The sequence below is a fragment of the Protopterus annectens genome, chromosome 14.part0 (genome assembly GCF_019279795.1).
Source record: "Protopterus annectens isolate FY-2018-M chromosome 14.part0, PAN1.0, whole genome shotgun sequence".
In the NCBI taxonomy this organism is placed as follows: Eukaryota; Metazoa; Chordata; order Ceratodontiformes; family Protopteridae; genus Protopterus; species Protopterus annectens.
Window position 1 is genome coordinate 1,146,339,880 of NC_056748.1, and position 19,738 is coordinate 1,146,359,617.

The following is a 19,738-nucleotide window of genomic DNA, read 5'->3' on the forward strand; positions in this document are numbered from 1 at the left end:
GGCTACTGGCTCTAGGGCCTATACAAGCCTAGCCATAACAATTCCCTCGCTATTTCTTCCAACAGTATTTACTTCTCTGAACCCCTGTCTAGAAGGGTGACTGACGAGATCCCTGGGGTGAATTTCCTATCTCCCATCCAGTCATCAAGGTTCCTTTTGAAGAGGGCCAAAGAGGCACTCTGATTGACATGTATGGGCAGTCTATTCCAGAGTCTGGGGAGTCTCTGGGTCAGAAACCTATCCCTCCATCATGTTTTGTTCATTGTGATGACAAGGTTTAGATCCCTGGAGCATGTCTCTGTGAGGGATTGGGATTTCTTTAAGTGTAGCATGTCCAACAGCTCTGGGTTTGACATGGTCTTGTATGTTAAGCAGAGATCGCCTCTGAGTAGACGATATGCGACAGAGTATTGGTGGAGTTTTTTTTAGACGGTCAGCATAGGGCATCTGCTTTAGGCCTGTGATTCTTTTAGTGAGATATTTCTGCGGCTTTTCCAGTTGTTGCAGATGTCTTGAGAGGTATATATCAAACGGGGCATTGCATTCTATAATGGGTCTAATGGGGGATGAGTACAGTGGGCCAATGACCTCCATTTTTCTGGATGAAAAGCCTTTAGTGATGAGGTGTGCCACATAGAAGGATTTCCTGACTGTAGTGGTGATGTGGTTATCGAAGGTGAGACCACTATCCACCTGTGTACCTAAGTCTCTTATCACACTTTCGGTGTTTAGTGTACTGCCACCTATGTGGTAATTCATGGGTACATGTTTTTTCCCAAAGGGGATAACTATACATTTCTTGGCATTGAGCTTGAGCCCATGGCTCTGGCACCAAGCATCTGTTTCTGTAAGGCCCTTTTGTAGAATATCCACATCATTTGGGGATTCAATAATGGCTCCCAATTTGCAGTCATCTGCGAACTTTGTTAGCCAGAGTCCCTTAGTGTTGGCCTGTACTTCAGAGAAGTAGATGCCAAACAAGAGTGGTCCCAGGACTGAGCCCTGAGGTACTTCACTTGTCTGGAGTTAGCAGAGCCTTAGGATCTTGCAGATTGTGAGGGATTGAAATGCACCAGAGGAGGAGGAGGAAGATGAGGCTAGTGCGGAAGAAGAGCTGAGCATTAGGCAGGCTTTATGCAGGAGCAGAGCCATGTATTTTTGAGATGATTTTTTTAAAGAGGCTTTGAAATGAGTTAGGCCAGGTATAGATCTGGTGGTTAGAGGTAGTGAATTCTAAATTATTGAGACGGAGTATGAATACAGAGAGTGACCTGGTTTTCTTGTGGATTTTGAGATATGCAAGAGATTTTTGTCTTCTGATGGCAGGTATCAATTTGGTGTATATGGTAAGACTAAATTGACTAATGCAGGGCAGGCAGTAGGCTTAAAAATAAGATTGTGCAAGGTAGATAGCTGAATAAAGGCAAGTTGGTTGTGTAGTTCAAGCCAGTTTAGTTCTAGGAGTGGTTTACAGTGGTGTGTGTGTGATATTCAGAGTTTGTGGCAAACTTTGTTGTAGCACTGTTCCAACTTGCTTAGGCTAGAAATTTGTAAGTTGGTTAGGATAGGAGCACCATAAAAAAGGAAGGGAATTAAAAATGATTTTGCAAGGGTAATTTTGGTTGCTGCAGTAAAGAATTGCTTGTTTCTATATAAGAGCCCCATTTTTTGTTGAGTTTTCTTTATATTTTGCTGTATATGGGGGTCAAAGACATTATAAAGACATATGTCTGGAGCGTTTCTCCCCGGGTCTCCTCTGAAAATTGGCTTAGTTCTAAGTCGGATTTTCCCAGAAAACAAATGTTAAATAAATAAATAAAATGAAAGTTTGTCAATGACGACTCCTAGAAGTTTGGTTTCTTGCACTATTTCTATGACAGTGCTGTCAGATGCAACAATGTTAAAATGATCAGTGACAGGGGAGGTGTTTTGGGGATGAAACAGTACTAGTTTTGTCTTCTTTGGATTAATAAAGAGTCGGGCATTTCTTAGCCAGGATTCGACTTCAGTAATGGACTGTTAAGTTTTTGAAAGTAGTTCTGGTAGTGACTTAGCAGTACAGATTATGGTGGAATCATCAGAGTATTAAATGAAGGTCCCAGGGTGAGAGGCAGTGTGAAGGTTATTTGTGAAAATGTCGAAGAGTAGGGGTCCTAGGATGGAGCCTTGAGGGACTCCAGTAGGGTTGTGGAGAAAGTGAGAGAGAGTTTATTGGACCATTTTACTGCTTGTTTACAATCCTTGAGGTAGCTCTGAAACCATTTTATTGTGTTATGTGAGAAGCCTAAGTTAGACTGTGTTCAACAGTAAGGGGTGAGAGACTGTGTCAAAGGCCTTGAAGAGATCAAGGAATACTGAGGCAATATAGCCTCTTGCATCTCTGGCCTTGTTCATGGTGTCTGTAAAAGACAATAGGGCTGTAGCTGTCCTGTGTCTAGGTCGGAAGCCATGTTTTGTTTTGGTTAAAAGATTGTTTTGCAATAAATATTGCATTACCTGCTGATGGATACCTCTCACGAGAATTTTGGATATGGGTGACAAGATGGATATAGGACGGAAATTGGATGGATCAAAAGAGTTGCCTCCTTTGTGGATGGAGGTGATGTGAGATTGTTTCCATATGGTAGGCACTTCTGATTCAGATAAAGACCTATTTATAAGGATACTGATTGGGTAGGTAATTGAGTTAGCAGCCAGTTTGAGGTAGTGTGGTGGAAGACAATCAGCTGAGGTACAGCAGAGTTTTAATTTTTGTAGCAGTTTCTTAATTGTGTCAGTGAGTATGGGCTAAAATGAGAATGAAGTTTATATGATGTTTTGCTGAGTAGGGGGGTTATTAACAATAGGGTTAGAAGTAGTTGCTGGTCTGAGGTTACTATCTGAATAGGTTGAAGGGTGGGGGGGGGGGTCCAGCATTAGGGGTGTGAGTTACTAGGTCTGATACTGATTTTATGAAGTGCATGTTAAAGGTTTTGGCTGTTTGTGATGGAGGGGTATCAGCTGGTAGGGTGTGCTCTACATTTGTTCCAGGGTTAAGTAGAGAAGTTATGCTTCCAGGGTTAAGAAGAAAAGATATGGAGTGCCAATATTTACTGGGGCTGATTTTATGTTGGGGATGAAGCTGGGAATAGTATGACTTCTTATCTCAGTTTAGTTTTGTCACTTTGTTACGGAGTGTTTTGAAATTAACATGACTTTATTCATTTTTGTTTTGTTTCCAGGTTGACCAGGCTCGGTCCCTTTGCTTAATCAGGTGGTTACATTCCTTAGAGAGCCGTGGTGCGGAGTTCTTTTTGATTCTTTTCATACAAATTAAGGGGTACTTGTTTAAGGGGTGTCCAGTCTATTTCATGTAGAAGATTGTTGAATTTATGCTGACAAAAACAGCTGAGTTCCTAACTGATTTTACAGTGCATACTCTTATTTGCTGGGAGTTTTCTCTAAGGGAATAAGCTGGCAAATGATCGCTCAGGGAGCTAGACAGTGTACCAGAAGAGGGGTAATTGGCAGAGTGGGATACTAGGATCCAGTCTAGGGTTGATTGGCAGGTAAGATCTTTGCTGTATCTTGTTGGAGTACTGATAAGCTGAGGAAAAAACATGCAGATTTATACTATTTGTGGGGGAGTTGGAAGCTATGGTTTGCCAATCTGTATTTACGTCTCCTAAGATTATTGCTTCAAGGTTTATTGTTTGGGATGTCCAGCATAAAATATTTTCCAACACTGGTATATTGTTACCTGGTGGGATATATATTACTGTTATGCAAATTATTTTTGATATGCTGAGGTTCAAAAAAGAGATTAGTACCTCAGCACTGGAAAAGAGGGGTATATTACTGGTGTAGGGTGTGATGTTGAGCGTAGAGGGATATAGAAGTGTTATCCCCCCTTTTTTTTTTTTTTTAGATCTAGCTCTTCTGATTATTGTAAAGTTTGGAGGTATTAATTCTGAGTCTTTTACATTGGGGTGTAGCCATGTTTTGGTAAGGGCTAGTATGTCAGGTTTATTTTGATCAATCCAGGCATGCAGTGGGGCTAATTTATTGCATATACTTCTAAGGTTCAGTGTAAGTATGTTTAAATCTTTGGGGTTACTCTTGTGGTTAGGATTAGAGGGTGGGCCAGGGTTAGGATGCATGTCTGCACATTTGAGCAGGTAGGTAATGAGGAAGAAATACCATGGGAAGCGTTTTTTATTTCTACAATGGGAAGGGCTTTTTATTCCTACCATGGGAAGCGTTTTTTATTCCTACCATGGGAAGCGTTTTTTATTCCTACCATGGGAAGCGTTTTTTATTCCTAGGTGATGATACTGGTGTCAAGTGTGGTTTTGTAGGAGCTGAGGAGGCCAATTTGTGGGTGGAATAATACAGGGGGTATAGGAGAAAGGCTGGGGAGGCAATATATGAGAAGCTGTGTTGTATATTGGGGAGAAGATTAGAGGAGGTTGTTGATGTGTATTGGTGTGTGGGGGTAAGTGAGGATATAGCTGCACCGAGGTTGAGAATTAAGAGTAAAGAAGCTAGGCAGGTTAAGAGGAGCATGTCAACTGTGATAGTAGGTTTAAAAATAGTAAAAGTGGTATTTATGTGTTTGAATGTAATATCAGGTATAAATAGAGAGTATGTTATCTTGTGATGTGTGCAGCTGAAGGTAAGGTTGGAACTGTTTTGTCTTAAGGGTGGGCTTAGACAATGTGGTTAGGTGTTTTGCCTTGTGGTTTGTGATAAGGAAGGGTGGGGGTGTGTATAGCAGAAGAGAAGGCGGTAAGCCTGAAGTTAATGGAAGATAATTTGAGGTGGTGGTTGTATTGTGATAGTAAAATAGAGTAAGGTTTTTTTATTCCTTTCTTTTTATAGAGAGGGAAGTCACTTCCATACCAGAGATGAACATTTAAAAAGATGCGATAATCAAAGCATCAACAAGGTTTATTCTATCTAAATATTTTTTTCTAATTTAATGGGCTTTTCATTGGTCGATAGGCTTTTCATAGGTCCATAGGTATGCACTAGGTCATTTTTATGCCTAGCCATGCATTCCAAATCTCTGACAAGTTCTGATGCCCTTGCTAAGAGTAAGCAGGGGCTTGGGAGGTGAAACATTTATAACAGTGTCCTGGAAGATAAACCATTTGCAGGCTGCCTGTGCCAAAATATGGTCTGGTTAAGTGACCATGGAAAGCAGCTCAGAAAGATCTTATCCTCCGAGGTCTCTGCACTAACTGCCACATTTAATTAAGTAACATCATCCCTAGGTGGGCTTGGACCAACAGCCTTTCAGTTAACAGCTGAACATGCTAACCTATTGTGCCACAGAGATGTTATGACCATTTTAATAGGGCACTAGATCTTGGTTTGGGCACATCATTTATTTATGGAGGTCTAACCAAAGCCTTTCACTGTGCATTCTACATAACTGATACACATTAAATACAATGGGCATTAACTCTTATCATGATAAACTGGTTTAGTAAGTTGCATGAAGGTAGACAATTCAGTTTCACTATTAAAAGAACAGTTTTCAAAGTGGAAAGATAGCAGTTGAGAATCTTAGTGATTATCGGATTTGTATGTCTAACATTTTATTTCTTGAGTTACATATCAGTACCTGTTGGTTGTATAAATATGCAGATGATTATAAACTGGTTCTATCATTATTAACAACAGGATTATAATCTGTCACAAACTGCATTATGGGCTGTGAATAACTGGTTTAATTCAGACATATATATTAGTGCAGAAAAGTCTGCTATGATGCATTTTGGCCCATCTTATATCAATGAAAGTTATAAATGATTAAGATATTAAACATGTAATTTATTGTAAATAACTAAAGATCATAATTTGAGATAAACTCAAGACTGAATAACATGCACGTTATTTAACTTAGAAAGCTTCTGCTACAATCTGAAACTATTTTAAACAGCAATAACATCTAGAAATAGTGATGTTGTATTGCCCCCTCTTTAAATAATTGGTGAGATGATTTTTCATATCATATGTTTTAAGTTTTTTTGTACTGGAAATTATTTATGAAAGTGATCGGGAAGGTGACAAGGAATAAAACTGAATGTGCTGAACAAAGGAGGATTTTAAAGCATTTGTAGACACACCTCTCAACCGTACCATATTCCTTGGTATATACTGGTTCTGAGGGCAAAATTATGGGGTGCCACGAATTCCTGAGTGGCTCCCTTCAATTACGATTTTTTCCCTTGCAAATTTAAATAATGCATGAGGTCATTATGCATTGCCAGGACTGCCTGTTGTTGGACTCATTCACTTGAGCTGTACTGTCTTGTTCTCTGTGCACACTTTTATATAACTTAATTTAGTTAAGTAAAAAAAAAATTTAGTTAAGTTTAAGTAGCTTCTGCAGAAGGAAGACCACCCATGGCCAGCATCCGCCCACCCGTGTCTGCTCTACATGATGGAATCCGAATAATCCATTCCATTCCTAGGTCAGACTCGGGATGGAAGATTTACTTTATAAACCTCTGCTCCAGGTAAGTAAAAGAATAAACACACACGTGCTATTACGTGTATTGCAAATGAACGATCTTCTGATCTAATTCTGCAACTCTGCATCTGCTGCACTCACTGTCTGTCTCAGTGTGACCAAAGTAGTACTAAGCTAGCTGCTGCACCTGCAGTGTACATCTTTATGGTAAAAGGTGCATTCTGCTATGTGGAGTGCTTATCCGATTCCAAAAAGTAAATGTTTGTCCTGGAATCCTGGATCAATGTTGTGTATTGTTAATGTTTACTATCTCTAGCTGTGTGTTTGGTGACACAATTAGTATGGGAAATGCGAACGTATTTTCAGTGTGAGAAAATAAATGAATGCAGTGCATGTATTTTACTGTGGCTGGCGCTGACTTAGTAATCACGTACTGCTGTGCCTGTGCTCTGTATTATTTACTGTAATGTGTTAATATGTTTTAAATCCTTTTGTTTCTGAGAGCATGGAGGTTTACGATCATTTCGCCAGTTGAAACAAATCTGATTCTGCCACTTAATCTAGTTTACCATGTGTAACTGAGATACTGACTCAGAAAAATAAACATAGCCACGTCCTGCCAGTCTTTGACCCATGCGATTAAAGTAACGGTAGACAGTTGTGTTTTAGTGACGTGTAAAAGAGCACTTTTTTACTTGTGAAAGAGTTTTGCTGAAGAATATATATATTTTTTATTTTATTAAAGTGAATTCAATGGCCAATACATCACTTAGAGGAAAGAACTGCTATGTTGTTGTAAGCTGGAAAATTAGCTTAGTAGATCTTCAGCTGCATTTTTGACGGTGCATAATAATTAGGTACTGTGCTGTTTGGGGAACCCAGGACTACATTCTCCACTTGATGATGTAGAAGAATGGGGCATAATTTTTTCTTTTCTCAGTTAGACAGCTGCAGGGATCTGCATTTTAGTGCACCTGCCACCTACCCATCTAGCTTGTGTGGCAAATGCTCAGTTTACAACGAGAAATGTGAATATGACTGTCCAACTCATGCTTACATCTGCAGTATTAGGAAAGTCTGATATAAATTCATAATCTTTATTAAAGAATGATGGTTGGCTTAAAATAAAACTTTGAACCTAGGAACTGACTGACACTTTGGAAACAGAGATGAGCCATGCCTACAAAATTAACAAGTTAAAAAAGCCAGCCATAAATACCATTAAAACAAATCGCACCCAGAGGAAACCCATGTGCATACAGAGAGGACATGCAGACTCTATACAGAAGGTAGCCTGCATGTTCTCCCTGTGTTTGTGTGAGTTTCTATTTGATCAAAGTAAAGAATCTGTCATGGGGGATTCTAAACATCCAAATATTAAACAACTTCTCCACCCACTGCAATAGCTTTCTGCTTGATATAATTCTGAGGACTAAGTGCGATCCCCAGAAGAGAAGAACATGCACAAAGTCCAAGACTGTGGCACCTCAGAATATTATATGCCTTCTCTAGCATACAGTGATCTCAACTTATTTCTAGTGTAATCATCATTTTAATCTTTTTGACCACTTACAGTTCCTTCTTTGACAGACAGCTCTCTAGCTTTCATTTCTCTTTCTTTTCTTATTCTACAGACTGTACCTCTGTTACATTAGTCCAGTCCTTGCAGATTTCAGCTTTATACTGTCTTCTGCCTCTCTACTTCCCATGCCCACTTGTTTCTGTTCTGTTTATCCAGCCTGTACCTGAAAATGGTGTGTTTCAATCAGTTCACTACCCTAGTAAACAAACTAAATAAATAAATATTGGATTGCTAATTTCTCACCTACTCTTTCTCTCCTCCTTCCTATCCCATCCACTGCGCAAGTCTTTTTACCTTCCTGATGTGCTACTCTTGGCAGTACTTTTCAGTACAGTGATATAACACCAAACCAAATCTAAATTGTCCTTAAGTAACATTTAAAGTGTTATAATTTCTTTCTTTCACTTATTTATGTATCCTTCATTGAATTGGCTAGTCATATTAGGTTAGTGGCCTGTACAAGTTAATTTTATTTTATATAAGATAATTGTATTTTAGTTTTAAAAAGTTCAAAGTTTTATACAAGTTCAGATGTTAATAATACAAATAAAACAGTTTTGTATAGGTCAAGGGTGTTGGCACCCCTAGTAGGTATAGAGAGTATCTGGTCTGGGGCATTCAAGTTGACAAAGTCCAAAAACCCTTGCTGCTGCTAACTTGAGGTGGTGTATGATTATTAGATTACAGTAGGGTAGCTGAAGGTACTTTCATTTAATTAAATGGCGTACATTGTAAAGCTATGGCACAGATAAGCTCACTGGCATCAAACGTGTGTAAGGCGTTATAGCCCTGTACTGCTGCAGATTTAAACCATATCTCATTAAGTATACAAATATGTACATTCTTTAGGGTTAATAGCTTGCAGGGAGTGGAGATTTTTGTTTAGACTCCTGACTTTAAGCAGTCTCACCTTTAAATAATTCTGGGCCATCCTGGTTGATTGAAGTCAATCAGTTTCAGCCAAACACCTGAAGTAATCAAGATTAGATTTACTTCATTATTATATTCTGCAAATTCATTGACTATTTTCTTTCTGCATTCATCACGATGCCATATAAAATTAATAACAAATTATGAAGGTTTTAAATATTTAGCATTTTCAGACTTGCTGACCCTCAATCCTCAGGAAGTCTGACCTCACCATTTAAAAAATTCTAGGTTAGAGAAAGGGTTTCTACAGATTAATGGACTAAAGGAAGCACTCAGTAATATTCAATACATTGCAAACAAGCTGAACTAGGCAAATCCATTGCCAATAAAGTTGAGATCAATGACTATTTTCAAGGAAAGTGGCACTTTAAACTTCTTGCAAATCAGGTAAATGAGGTAAGGCGCAAAAGGTAACAGTTACCAGGAAGGTTAGAAATGAAATGCAAAAGTAGCAGAGCCTAAGTTAATTTAAAGCCCAGATGTGATTCAACAGAGGAAATGAATGTTTAAAGTGATACAGCCTGAAGGACTACACTTGATAAAATCTGAAGTCAGGAATCACTACTAGATTATGCTGCTGGAAGGAGACACTAAGATAATATATTTACTCTTGTTATATCTAATCTCAGCTAGGCTTATGGCCTATTTTCACGTGGTCGTATTCAGAAAGGGGGAAATTACTCTGATGTATTGAATAGGCACTGTGAGATCGTTGACGTAGGATCATAGGAAGTTATTAGTCTGATGGCCCTAGGGACCTTACAAGCCTAGCCAAGTTCCATCCTTATTTCCGCAATCTGCACCTAATGCCCCTGTCCAAGAGGGACACAGGTGAAACCCCTGGGGTGAATTTACTGTTACCCATCTAATCGACTGCATTTGAGGAGGGCCAATGAGGTGCTCTGAACGTTCACTGAATCTACCACTAACTTGGGCAGAAGGAGCCTTGGTTTCTCAGGAGTTCAGTATCGCTCTCTATGCTGTAGTCCTGAGTTACGTCACCTTCCTGGTGTGAGGCCAGAACCCACAGTCTTCTGATCGGTAAGGCATCAGATGTGAAAATGGTACTTTCTTAGCTACTAATACTAGTTGCTTTGACAGAAAAACATTCTGGAAGAGAACAAACTTGTTTAGTGGCTACCCGAGCAGTGGCTAATACATTGGTAAGAACTGATTTAATTGTTACATTTATAAATAAAAAAGCAACATACAAAAGCAGCAAAAAATAATTATTTTATCTATTGCATCTTCAATAAACTGGTTATGAAGCATTGGTAGTACAATAAATGGTACAAATTAAACATTGGCATTAACTCTGCTATTTGTTTTCAGCTTTTCAGGGGACATGGAAACAACAGCAGAAAATGAGACAAGTCCTGCTCCTAGTATCTTTTCAATCCTCCAAAGGACCACTGCAGTAATCCCAAGCTCAAGCCCCCTATTTCCTGCTGAAAAGGCAGACCCCCTGCCTATTATTATAGCTCTTATTTGTATATTTCTTCTTTTGGCCACATGCCTCATCTTTGTGACTCTTTGCAAGCCATCTGCTCTGGATCAATCCCGCTATGGTCCGCACGAGTGCATGCCATACCATGTGGAAGATGCCAGTGAACCTCAGCTGAAGCTCTGGAAACGACTGGGATCTCTTCGACGATCTATCCACAGCTTTCGCAGAAGTCAACCAATTTCACAGCGGCACCGGACTTATTCAAGGCAGCCACAGGCTGGTTATGACTTAGACATCATGGAGTCTACAAAAATGTGACCTTCACAAGACACTGTCATGACATATCATAGATGTCAGGAAGTTTTGATTTAGCTTGAGGATGGCAAGAAAATGAATTGTCACTGCAATGTGTACTGTAACAAAAGAAACCACACTGTTTCTGAAGTAGTTCCTACTGCTGAAATATATGACTTGTATGGTATCTAAACTTTCTCTGCGAGGAAAAAGCTGCTAATTTGCACAGATGTGGATACAGACTGCACCCAAAAGCTTACCTAGCGCTCTCTGGAAAAACTATGTAATGCCACTTCCTGTCAGATTTGTTAACAGTCAGTTCTGTTACTTGCCAGATAACAATAATCATAATTTAAAATGTTTAATTTATCTAATTTTAAGCTGTAATTATTCTCTATTTTAAAGCAGCATTACAAGAGAGCTGTACTCTTTTGGAGGGGCAGCAACATTTTTTCTGCATATACTCTTGGACAAACTCACTAGAAAATGCGACATGTATTTTCAAATGGAATGATTCATGTTCTGCTGGCAGTGGAGTATATCTAAATCAGAACCTGAAGCATTTTGTCTTCTCTGGTTGAAGAGTTGCAATGCAAAAGTACTAGTTCAGAACTTTTTAGTTCAAAACCACATGAGATTAGATGATAACGCATGAGAAAGCAGCCATTCCTGCTGTCCCTTTAGAGAGATGTGATCCAGATGTGTTGGAATTTGTTGCTCATGTTTATAACATGGCTGCAGAACTGCGATTTAAAATTATTCTCAGTGCTAAGGATGAGAGAGACACATGGCGATTGTATTAGCAGTAGTATCTTTTCATTCTGAATCTCATAGAATAAAATGTTACCGACCATTTTTCTATAAGCATTACTGGAGAAGTTTTGTAAACACTGTTTGTCTATATAAAGGAGGTTTCATAATTCCAGAGCCACTGTGACCTGAGACTATGATACAGTACCTTTACTACTGCCTTCTGTGAGTTTCACATCAAAATAATGCCATTTAGTTTATCAGGTTAACACTACATTTATTCCACACTCATGACATATTAACATAATGAAAATGCACACTGTGGATACCTGCAGCCTAATTAGTCTTTCACACTGTGTTGCAAGTGCTGGATAGAAAAACGAAATGCATACAAGTTAGTTCGAGTTAGAAGCACCTAGTTTAATACTGTAAAATATTGACATTTTTTGCTAAGAATTGCAGTTCAGAAATTAGTACAAAAAAGAACATAAATAAAGCTGCTGTTGTAAAAATAGTACAGTAACTCTGGTTCAGTTTATTTCAATCACTATGCATACTGAATAAGAGAGTTGTGATGCTAGATTTCTAAGTAATCAAACAAGACCAAACTAACTACACTGACTTCTTGTTTTTACCCATTTGTGTTCAGTATTCTGCATTACAAACATTTTCTTGCAGAGATGCTCAAAATTAACACTAAAAATGTGATGTAATCTGTGTAATGTGATTCAGCTTCAGAAAACAGGTAACAATGGTTTAATTCGTTATTGGAACCGTATCAATAAATTTCAGATATCCTTAATAGCTACAAAATTATAGTAATTTGTTTTAAGAAATCAAGTTAACAGACTGCAGTTCTTTTGGCACCAGAAGAAAATACCAACCAACCCTCCGAGAATCACAGAAAATAAGAATGTTGTCAAAAAGACAAATTCAGATAACGTGATTCTATGAAGAGTGAAACTGGAGAAAACCTGCAGTCAGGAGCTTGAGATGGAAACTAGTCAAGTTCTTCAAAATTTGTAGTTTTGTGTAGTAACAGTGGATACTAAGTGACAGCCTGAACAAACAGGGTGGGAACAGTTTTTGTTTTTTGAAAGAGACAGATATATTAGAAAACATGTCATTATTAAGACATTGAAAAGTTTTCCTGTTTTATTAAGAAATCTCTTCAGTGTTGTGCAACTACAAATTCAAACAGGGAGTATGTGTTGTAGGTATATGTGTATATAAATGCATTGAAAGGAGAAAACAAAAATTGGCACAAAATGTATTCTTCACAGTAATGTAGGCTTTGTGCTTAATAAAGTTATATAGCCTGTAACAATTGCGTTTAACTTTACTGATGCTAAAGGGAAACATATTTTTTTCCTAATGAGAAAACACTTTCTTCTCTTTAGTCCAACCCTAAAAGGGTCACATGTATAGACATACAATTTAACTATTTTTCTCCATTTCTTTGCCTTTGCTCAGTTACACAGACGCTCTGCAGTCTAGACTGGCTTTTTGTGGACTGTTACATTATGTTCTTATGCTTTCAACATTGTTTGCATCACAGAGTTGCTATCTGGTTGAAGACCTCAATCAAGTAGTGGACACTGTCTGTTTTGACAACACAAACCAATAAGGTCACTCATTACAGTCACAAGAAAAGTTAATTAAAAGTCTGATTAAGAGCTTCAAAGTTGGCACAGGCTTCCTAGACAAATAAGATGAACTTGTTATATGTGAGCTGCTAGCTACAGATGACCAGCGTTACACCTCCGCCACAAACTTTAGAAACGGGAAACAGAAATTGCAATGCTGAAATAGTAAAAAAAAGAGAAATAAGCTAGCCATTCAAGCTGGGTATTTGAATCTACCATAGAAGGTTAATTAAGAGATGTTAACTAACAAAAGCAAACTGTGTCATTAAAATAAATTAACACTCTGCTCCCTTTTCAAATGTTGGCACTCAATGCAGAGTATCGACATACCAGAAATAAATAAATAAATAAATAAAGTTGAAAACTCGGGAAAAGAGTGAATCTTGAACATTGATCATCTCCTTTAAACTTCTTTTTTTCAGGGGGCAGCCTCCCTGTACCCCCAGATGTGAGGGGAAAGCCCTCTACATCCCCCCAAATGTATAAATATAAATTCCAAGTTCATGATTTCATGGAAAAAAGGGAATATTCTGGGAAATAGCCAACTTGGACTTGGTATATACATGTCCATTTTTTGGCCATTCACCGTCCATGTTTTGGTACTTGTTCTTGCAGGTCCCAAAATTCCAAATGGTTACACTGCCCTTCTTGCCACTGATGTTTAAAAAAAAAAAAAAAAAAGCCCTGAAGTTTTATCACAGTCATTATAAGTGAATGGCAAGACAGGGTAACAGAAAACAGCACCCAGAATGCATTGTAGGTAGTAGTGGTCTTGGACATAAAATAAAATTACATTAGTACTGTAACCTCTGCGACATAACTCCGAGGCCTTGACAAATTACTAATAAAAAAATCAAGAGTGATGAAGTGATGCTAGTCTTGTAAAGACGACCAGTCTAATACTGAAAAAACACATCTATAATATGTGTCCATGCTAAACATAGTACTAGTTGCTTTTTTCCTAAAATTGACTTCTCTTTTGTCAACATGCTTCGGTCAAAAGAACTGATGGTTGACAGCTGCGTGAGATCACATGATCCCCGGTATTGGGGAATATGCCTTTTCCCCAGGCAATGTGTGATCTTGGATATAGAATAAATAAATAGTTAGTGGGGGTGTGTGGGATGCAGGAGGGCTTAACCCCCCCCCCACAAAAATACTGTTATAACTTGCATATTCTGAGGAATGGCCACTGAGCATATGCAGAACTGTGCAACATAGTCAGCATGTGTCAATATTTGCAACATCATCATAGCAGCCATTCAATGTTTGCTTCTACCTTACATCATCATCATAGCAGCCATTCAATAGTTGCTACTACCTTACATCATCATAGCAGCCATTCAATGGTTGCTACTACCTTATATCATCATAGCAGCCATTCAATGGTTGTTACTACCTTACGTCATCATAGAAGTCATTCAATGGTTGCTACTACCTTACATCATCATAGCAGACATTCAATGGTTGCTACAACTACCGGAACACATAATTAAGACTTTCCACAGCATCCAAAACCTCATTCAGCAATATTCTACCACAACACTTTTACCTACTCGACCATCTCCTTCTGCTCTGTGACCCACCACCAGAACAAATAATTAAGAGTTTCTACAGCATCTGAAACCTCCTTCAGCAATATTCTACTAAAACACTTGCACCTACTCGGCCCTTTCCTTCTGCTCCGTGAACCACCACCGAAACACATAATTAAGACTTTCCACAGCATCCAAAACCTCTTTTGGCAATATTTTATCAAAACATTTGTATGTTCTGCATTTTTTTTATCAGATAACGTTTTGTCTTTTTCTGCTGCAATCAACACATACTTTTACAGGTGAATGCATATCACCAGAACGCATTCCCCTCTTCAACCCTCACCTTACACACTCCACTCCCTAGTCTTCCACTAGCACATCTTTGTTAGCCTCTCGCTCTTGGTATGACACAGTACAGATAATTTTTCTTTTTGCATATCCATTCTCCAACAGTGCCCTAATGTGCTATTTAATGTATGGCCAACACTTAGCTCTGCTGCTTTCACCATCTTGTCAACAGATTGTTCCTGTATTGCACCTTGCCGCCATATCTGTGGCCCAGGTCTAACCCCACATATACAACTGCTTTGCTCCTTTCCCTTTCTTTACCTCTGTCTGCATTATCCCACCCATACTTATACCGTTCTAACTTCCCCCAATCCCCTAAACTTTCAATATCCTTTGCACCATTGACAAACCTCAGTTAGGTGTTTTCTTCTTCTGCTCATCTCCCATTCCCCTACGGCAAACTCGTACTTTCCTCTCAACATCTGGTGATAAGTGGTAAAGCCGAAACTCGTGTACTAAGGTATATTGGCAGTTGTTAGATCTCACTTAATCCTATTTGTATGTAATTGTTATGGGTCTCTCATTAATGCTTACGAGACATGTTTGTGATATAAATACTAACTAACAGGCTTAGCTGGTGTAATATTTACTGTCGGGTGAATCCAGCTAATATTAGTTATCAGTAGCCCGGATTCATAGCCCTGCTTATTACCTATCTAGAGTTCTGTTGTTGTTATTAGAAATCTAGAGTTCTGCTGCTGTTTTTAGAATGGGCGAAAGTAACAAACAGACTTGCTATATGCCTATTCCCTTAAAGGGTAAACCGAACAGTGTCTAGGTGGCACACAACAATCTGCTTTATGAATACAGTTGTATTATTTAACTGATGTCACAATTGTTATGTACTTTATGTGCTTCAATGGATAGCCTTGTAAACAGCCGAGCACCAACACATTTGGCATATACAGGTTGTTGTTGTAAGTGCTGCAACTCATTGTTGTGCCTTTGTTTAATCTGTGTAGACTGTGCATGCAAAGTAGTCATATATTTAGGCAGATATGCTCATCCTGAGCTAAACAACAGTGACCGATTGTAGTAGTACTTTGTATTTTTGCTTTTCGGGACACATAAGCAGTAAACTTACATGCTTGAGCCACAGACTGCAATGTATTTGCTTTATATGATATCTGACCTAAAATACTACTACTGGCAACGTTGTACAGACTTGTTATGTGAACTTCCCACTGTATTGTTACTAGTAAGATTAAGATTAGCTCAAACACGAGCTTCACTTGGTTCATAGTCTGACCAAATGTTATCAGTTGTTTAGCTCTACTTGTTTTTCTGTTTCTAGCATCTCACTACAAGTAGCTACCTTAACTCTTACTATTTGCTAACTCTTTTTGCTTAGGTACCTACTTGACCCTCTCCTTCTGCTCTGTGATCCACCACCGGAACACATAATCAAGCCTTCCCACAGCAATATTCTACTAAATCACTTGTATGTCCTACATTTTTCTTATCAGATAACTTTTTGTCTTTTTCCGTTGCAATCAACGCATACTGTTACAGGTTACCGCATATCACCACAACGCACCCCCCCCAACCCTCACCTTACACACTCCATTCCCTAGCCGTCTACTAGCATATTTTTGTTAGCCTCTTGCTCTTGATCTCACACAGTACAGATAATTTTTCTTTTGCATATCCATTCTTAAACAATGCCCAAATGTGCCACTTAATCTGCAGCTAGTACTTACCTCTGCTCTTTTCAGCATCATGTCAACTGATTGTACCTGCATTGCACCTTGCTGCCATATCTCTTCTCCAGGTCTAACCCACTCCATTCACCCTCACTACACTCAGGCTCACTCTGCTCCCCTACCCCCAGTTCCCATCCAGCCTCACTAACCCTACTTTTATATTTATCCATAGCCACACCAACCACACAAAAACAATCCCAGTCCACCTAACCCACCAATACCAAAAACTAGTACCGTCACCCCACACCACTAACCTTACCCATACTTCCTCCCCCTAATCCACCAAGCTAAAGCAACACAACATTCAGTACTGTCACACCATACCAGATCATCAACAAATTCCTCTCAACCCTATAGCTACTCATAATTTCACATAAGCACCCTACCCAAATGTGAAGCTCTTATATATAACCATTTCTGGTTACTACCAGCTTTCTACTACTTCTCCAGTATACCCTCTCCTCATATGACACTCCACTACATTCCACCCCTCATCCCGAGCATACCTCCTCATATTAAAATCCATGCAATACTCAGCAGGTTTCTATAGGCCCAAGCCTTTTTCACACCATGACAGACTTTCACAGAATCTAATTTGTTCCTCCATAATCCACATCTCCAGTCTCCCATAGACTCACCAAACTTCAATACAAGCTCTGCAAACTCATTGTACACACTTTAAAGCAATTAAGCCTCTCAGGAGGCATTCACCCCAATCCAGGTCCCACTCCCACACTCAACTCACCACCTAGCTCTTCTCAATCCAACCTTGTTATACCTCACCACCAAAACAAATCTTCCCTTCTTCTCTTCAACATGAATGTAAGAAGCATAGTTAAAATCCATGACCTACATGCTCTACTGTCCCACTACTCCCCCGATATTGTAACATTAACAGAGACATGGCTTAAACCAGATATCAACAGTAATGATCTCACTGCCCCTGGTTATAATCTTCTACACAAGGATAGGATAAACAAAAGGGGAGGTGGAGTGGCAATCTTCTATAAAGATCACCTGACACAACCTCCTTGACAGAATTATCCCTGACTTTGAAAATGCAGAATCAATATTCGCTAAATTAACTACTAACCCCAAGAAACACCTCAGTATCGTAGGTGGATACATCCCACCAGGCAACAATAGTGCCACACCTGAAAGCCTACTACAATGGACATCCAAATCTGTCACACAAGAAACCATCTTGATGGGTGACTTTAATATAGATTGGCTCCATTGTTCCTCTCCAATACCCACATCCCACGTTAACCTTTATGGCTTCACTCAAATCACCATATCTCCCACTAGGACTGATAAAACCTCCAAATGACAATCCATACTCGACTGGATTTTACTCAATAACCCTAATCTGACAGCCTTAGCGACCACAACCCAACCTTTCTCCTAAGACACCGAACACATCAAACCAACCAAAACTCCTTTCATCAAATTAGGAACAAAAAACACTTTGATCCAAGTAGGTTTAACTCCACCCTAAAAAGGTGCAACTGGGAATATCTTAAACACCTACCCTTGGAGGAGGCCATACACTCCTTTAGCTCCACTTTCCTGGAGATACTGAACCACCATGCACCACCAAGAAACAGAGTAAAATCTAACTATGCACCATGGCTAACCCAAGAATCCACAGGCCTAATCAAAGCTAGAGATAAAGCCTATGAACAAGTTCCACAAAAACAAAGCCAATACTACCAAACAAACTTTTCTTGGAAGTTGAAATAAAGCAAAAAAATAAGTAACATTAGACAAGTGTAACTACTATCACAATATCCAAACAAAACACTATAATAATCCACAAAAATTCTGGGCTGCAGTCAACAACATACTGAAACCAGGTAAAACAACTATCCCCATGCCAAAAACACCCAACAATTTTTGAAAACATAGCAACTCAGTTTAATAACTACTTTACCAAATCCATTCAAGCTCTGGCAAACACCCAGTCTAACTCCAATCCTAGCCCTCAACTCAAACCATAATAGTACATGCCTATATAATAACTCCAACCAATTTACATTAAACACAGTCTCTCCACTCACACCATCATGAAACTACTAAAAAAACTAAAACCATCTACCTTAGCTGCAGATAATCTTCCTGCTGAATACTTGCAGATTGCAGCAGATGCTATAGCTTACCCTGTAGCCAAATGCATAAACAGATTATCTGAAGCACAGGACCCTGCTATATGGAAAATCTCCCACATTCTTCCATTACACAAAGGAGATAGCTCTCTTCAGCTGCCAAACTATCTCCCAATTGCCATTCATTTCCCTCCATCTAAATTTCTCTAAAGGATCGTGCACATCCAACTTATGGATTAGATCCTTACGCATAAGATCATATCCCATACCAAACATGGTTTTTATCCCTCCCACACCACCATCACAGACCTAATGGCCTTTACAAACACAGTAAACCAGCACAGCAACAGTGGCCAACTTGTATCAGCCATATTCCTAGACCTGTCCAAACCCTTTGACATGGTCAACCACAGCAAACTCATCAGTGCTCTTTCCACACAACCTCAGGAACCTTGCTATTACTTGGTTCCAAAGACAACACCTTTCACCCCTTGTCCCACTTACCTTAGGGGTCCCACAATATCCATCCTTGGACCCCTTCTATTCTCCCTCTTCACCAATCAGCTTCACTACATGCCTCAGTTATTCAGTATGCAAATGACCCTACACAAATCTGATCAGCCTCCTCCCTCAAAGACCTTCATACCATCACCCAAAATTCCTTCTTATCTGTGGAAACTTGGTTGACCAATTCTCAACTCATTCTAAACCCCAATAAAGCAAAACTGCTTCTCTTCTGCCCAACCAGGAATGCCTCGCCATCCCCAACTTTCCACATTTTCTCCAAAGATAGAACAGTAATCACTCCAACAACCCAAACCAAATGGCTTGGTGTTGTAATAAACAATAACCTAAATTGTGACATTCATATAGCTCAAACCATTAAAACAGTCCACAAAAAACCCAGCCTCCTGTATAGGAATATCAAATTCCTA

General features: G+C 39.1%; 2 protein-coding genes across 5 annotated transcripts in view; one reads left to right on the forward strand and one right to left on the reverse strand.

The window, feature by feature from the left end:
* CCHR14.PART0H10orf105 (chromosome chr14.part0 C10orf105 homolog) overlaps positions 1–11,977 on the forward strand; it is a 56,905-nt gene extending 44,928 nt beyond the window's left edge. For all 4 annotated transcript variants that reach the window (XM_044056948.1, XM_044056950.1, XM_044056946.1 and 1 more), the window contains one exon: positions 10,305–11,977. In XM_044056948.1, the coding sequence (XP_043912883.1) occupies positions 10,305–10,737 (433 nt within the window). In that variant the 3' untranslated portion in view covers positions 10,738–11,977. The remainder of the gene's footprint in view (positions 1–10,304) is intronic.
* The window catches only part of CDH23 (cadherin related 23), a 2,508,764-nt gene that overhangs the window by 2,136,837 nt on the left and 352,189 nt on the right, over positions 1–19,738 (reverse strand). The window lies entirely within an intron of this gene.